This window comes from Chenopodium album, chromosome 11 (genome assembly GCF_948465745.1).
Source record: "Chenopodium album chromosome 11, dcCheAlbu1.1, whole genome shotgun sequence".
NCBI classification, from domain to species: domain Eukaryota; kingdom Viridiplantae; phylum Streptophyta; class Magnoliopsida; order Caryophyllales; family Amaranthaceae; genus Chenopodium; species Chenopodium album.
The window spans coordinates 43,797,937-43,803,081 of record NC_137844.1 but is presented as its reverse complement, the minus strand read 5'-3'; the positions used below and the strand labels follow the sequence as shown (position 1 = coordinate 43,803,081).

Genomic DNA, 5,145 nt, shown 5'->3' with positions numbered 1-5,145 from the left:
CAAAAGACATGCACCTATTGGAAGGTTAGTAAAAGTATTCAAAGAAATGATAATAATGAAAATGACACCATAGTCTTTCTATGGTTATCTAATTTAAAAAACTTATTTTACCATAATAGGAGCCAACTGATACCATGGATGCACCCAACACCTGATTCTGATTAAGCTCATGGAATAAGAAATGACCTTGATCATGAGCAAACCCTTCCTATAAAGTTAGCCTCATTATTTCCATGCTGTAAATTAAAATATGTCATTTGATTTTTTTATTTTTTTTAAAAAATAATACTTAACATTGCATAAGTTGTTATAATTACATAAACATATTGTAACTTGTGTAATATGCTCTTACTTTGTGTTGCAGAGTAACACATCTCTTTTGAATTGTTGTCTTCCACCCGAGCACTGCTACAAAAAACCCCTAATAAGTCGGACTTTTATATTCACCTGTACATAAAGTGCGACTTATAAACCTATCGAGTCGCCTCATACTTATTAGGCGACTTGTTAAGTTGGGGTTAAAATCAACAAAGCACCTAATGAGTTGCCTAATATATATGAGGCTACTTGATAGGCTAACAAGTCGCCCCATATATGCATGTGACTCTATAACCCGACTTATTTAGTGGTTTAAATTAGATTTTCAAAGTCACCTGTACATAAGGTGCGACTCCAAAACCTGTTGAGTCGCCTTATATATTTTAGGCGACTTAATAGGTGAGTTTTGATAGCTATAACTTTCACCTAATGAGTCGCCTAATATGCAGAAGGCGACTTAATAGGTTAATGAGTCGCACCTTTTATACAGGTGACTTTGAAAATCTAATTTAAGCCACTGATTAAGTGAGGTTATAACATGCATACTTGTAAACCTATCAACTCACCTCATGTATATTAGGTGACTCGTTAGGTTTTTTTGTTGATTTTAACTCCAACTTAACAAGTTGCCTAATTAGTATGAGGCGACAAGATATGTTTACAAGTCGCACCTTATTTACAGGCGACTCTAAAAGTCCGACTTGTTAGGTGCTTTATTTTGTGACCACTACCTAATATGTCGCCTAATACGTAAGACACGACTCGATAAATTGATTCTTACAATATATTTAAAATAGTTTCAATATCATATATATATATATATATATATATATATATATATATATATATATATATATATATATATATATATATATATATATATATATATATATATATATAATATATATAACTTTGGCACAATGGCAATAACTTCAACCTTCTAGGCAGAGAACCAGAGATCAAGCATGCTAAGTAGCATAAACATTGACATTATATGAGCTAATAAAAGTAGTTGGAAAAAAATGTTGATTTTTTACGTGTCGCCTCTTTCAACTCAAGCGACACCATAGATTAACCTATTGAATCGCCTCTTTCAACACAAGTGACACAATAGCTTAACCTATAGAGTCGCCTAACAAAGAATAGGCAACTTATATAAAAGCTATCGAGTCGCTTCTGAGGCGACTCCTAAAGTTGGAAGCTATCGTGTCGGTGGCTGTAGAGTCGCCTTTGAGGTGACTCGTTAGGTCATTTACAGGCGACTCGATAGGGGTTTTTTGTAGTAGTGGAGACTCTATATGATTTAGACACATATATAACCAATCCAATAACATCTGTGTACATTCATCATCAAGAAAAAAAGATCGGATATGACCATTAAAACTCAAAAAATAATTTTAAAAATGTAATCAATATTCATACTATTTATTTCAATTACTAAAAGACACATACCGATCAGAGGAGAATTGTGCATGTGAAGGTACTGTGGAATGTGGCAAAATTCAATAAACCTAAAATTGTACCTTGGGATATCATAACAATCATCAAGAATTTCTGTTATCGTGGTCTTGTTGCCAAATTTCAACCTCATTTGGTTATTGGCATATTTGTAAGATGTATCTAGAGACATAAGCTCTAGCTGAGCAATTGAATAAACCTTTCCTAGCTTGTTTCAAGATCTCTTTATATTTATCAATGTCAGCATTACATAATGCGATTTGAACTTCGTCCCCCTAGAAATTGAAAATTTCATACATAAGTGTCAAATAAATGAATACATTGAAAAAAAAAATTAAGCACTAAGTAAAAATATAGTTCAAACCTCTGAGTCAATGAATACCATACTCCATAATGATGAACGTAATTTGTACCTCTAGCTCTACTTTGTTCATTGACCATCCATAATAAACGCACTCTCATATTCACATTCAATGTCGTAAGGATAATACAACGACATGGTGTGTACCTTGTTTTCATTTCCTGCATTTTAACATCATTGAAGCGGGCATAAAAACTAATTTACATAATACATCATTATTAATCCAACCTTGCACATGTGTAAAGGTTATATAAATAGTATAGATAATGAAATAAATCTTTAATAAAGTAAAATGGAAGCATTAACATGACAAAGCAAATTATATATTAAAAAAAAAGTATAGGTCTGAAATTACACTAAAACAAACATTGCTAAGAGTTACTAAATAAATGTTATAACAAAACTACATGCATAGCTAATTTACACTGTTTAATACTTCCTTATACACAATATTTTTAGTCAAATTGTTACAAACATCCTTCTTATTTTGTAGTAAGATTTTTAGCCCGGAAAGAAATGTAATTGTGATAGTGAAACATATAATTGGCCATGACTAAACACGGGCCTAGGGAGAAAAATGCCAACTTTGTTCAACGTTTGTTCTTGACTTTTATTTATTGTCATGGCAAAGTCTAATTTTAATGGAAATTGCCTTCTTTTGAGACGAAGATCTATCTTTTTGTTAGAAGGCATAAAATCAATTCGTAGAATTAGAACCGATTCTGTAGCTCTTAGACCTGTAATCACTTGTGCTTCAATCACCCTATGACCCAACTTCTTGATTATAAGGCGTGTTCCATTGCACAACCCTATGGATTGGTTCATATTTCGCATCAATATTACCTGGGCACCAACTTTCAACTCTAAGCAATGATTAGGAAGACCTGACAAATTTAATGAGTTTAATAATTCCATAGGCTCCATGTTATCAAGGAACCCACCATCTCCTGTATGACCTAAAGTATCCGAACTATAATATCTCTGTACATTTCCTAGTAGCATTGATAAAAGTTCCGAATTTAACTCATCTACATCATTGTTTGTTGGTGCTAGAATTCCGCGATCCTTGAGGTACTCCTAATTCGTGTAATTTGAAGGGATGTTGGGATAGATAAAGTTAATGAGATTTTGCAAACCATGTTCATCATCGGTTATCAAAAAATTATGTGGCATTTCAATCCAATTTGGTTCCCCTTCCTCTGTAATGGGCACTCCTGCTATATCTCCTTCTCTAACTTTTATTATCCAATCAGCAAATTCTCGAATTTGTTCAAGGGTATCGGAGGGAACGTCACTTCGACATAAACACATGTTTATCCTTAGGCACATAACTTGGCAATCTCTCTGAAAGGACGCTCGATGCAAGGTAGCTGCAACAATAGATTCTCGTCCTTCATCTGGCACCACAGGAAGTATCTGTCTAAAGTCTCTGCCAAGAACAACCAATTTACCTCCAAAAACTCTATTGTCATTACAAATATCCTTGAAATGTCGATCTACCGCCTTAAATTCTAATCGATAGGTCATTGGAGCCTTACCCCATATAATTAATGATGCTTCACGGATCAAATCAGCACGGGTTGAGTCTTTTTTGAAGTTACAAACGGAATGTTGATCAAGATCAAAAGGAATCTTGAAAGTCGAATGTGTGGTTTTACCCCCAGGCAAAATAAAGCAGCAATTCCCGATGAAGCCACATAGAGCACGATCTTTCTTTCAGATCTGAATTTCTTAATCAGAGTGTTCCACAGGTATGTCTTTCATGTCCCACCAATACCGTAGACAAAAAATAGGCCACCTTCATCTCGTGAATGAGCATCGAGTATTGCAGCGGGCATATACTCTATATTGATCCGTGCTTAGCCCTCTAACTAAGGTATCAAATCTGTTGGCTTCATCATGTGTGTCATATTCAAGTTCATCTCTTAGCAACCGATTTAAGGCATTACGTGCTAACTCTGAAGAAGGTTGTGGCATGTCAGGGAAATCTGTCAATGACCTTCCAAGTTTATTCAAGATATGCTCAATCTCTTATAATCCTTGATTCTGCATCTCTTCGAGAATTAATCGTAAGTTAGGGTTTCTAGTTTGACGTTGCATCATTCTCTCAAGGTCATTAGTAAGTTCACCCCAATGTTGTTCCCACAACTGTTTCGGATCACTTACTTCTGAAAACATCAATATAGCGCAAAACATGTTTCTCAACTGTGAACTTGATGCCCAATTAGAGGCTTCTGACAAAGTTTCATGCCACTCATTATCGTCGTAAAGCAACCCTAAGGCATGACATGTAGATCTAAAGGTGGGGTGGATGACACCATCAACAATTTGTATATCTTCAAAGGATTCTGCTCCACAAACCTTAGTTAAAAGCATCCGTAAGTAATATCGTTCCCCGGAATTCGGATGAACAAAAGGCAATCTACCAATGCAAGGTCTTTCTTGCCGTTGTGCCCACTCTTTTGTAAAAAGATCCCATTTGAATCCCATAGGAAAATTTTGGTAAGTGTATTGATTTGCTTCTGGAAAATCCTTGTTAGCTTGAAATCACATAGTTAACATGGTTTGTTGCAATCTCAGTCGTTCAAGGACTGTGTGCAGATCATCATTATCATTGAAAACTACAAATTGTTCACTAGGTAGATGAAACTGAAGTAGTTCCGTTGAAGGATATTGATGTTGCAAATCAAACTCAAATATTCTCCAGCATGCTTCAATGGCCGATGCATATCGACAATCTAAGTATTGTTTTATCTCATCCACTCTATTTCCTTGCCGTACCTCTTGACCACGTAGTGTGGTTGAATTATTTTCAATGACAACTGTTGCTCGATCTTGACCTTTAGTAACATATGTATATAGATACTTTACCACACTTCTCGCAGCAACACGCTCAACATTTATGTGTGCATTGTACTTAACACATAGATCTCTGTTATATGGTACCACCCAACGATTATCTATCTCCCTTCCATTAACAATGATGGGCTCTCTATGTTATCTACGTC

General features: G+C 35.0%; 1 protein-coding gene across 1 annotated transcript; it reads right to left on the bottom strand.

Moving 5' to 3' along the window:
- Window positions 1–4,168: 4,168 nt before the first annotated feature.
- Window positions 4,169–4,627, bottom strand: LOC145566653 (uncharacterized). The gene has a single exon (XM_081626004.1). It carries the CDS (start codon window positions 4,625–4,627, stop codon window positions 4,169–4,171), a length of 459 nt encoding a protein of 152 aa, XP_081482130.1.
- Window positions 4,628–5,145: the final 518 nt, after the last annotated feature.

What these genes read in the sequence shown, in the direction of transcription:
- LOC145566653 (XM_081626004.1), bottom strand. Translation starts at nt 4,627, where the DNA reads ATGGGATTCAAATGGGATCTTTTTACAAAAGAGTGGGCACAACGGCAA.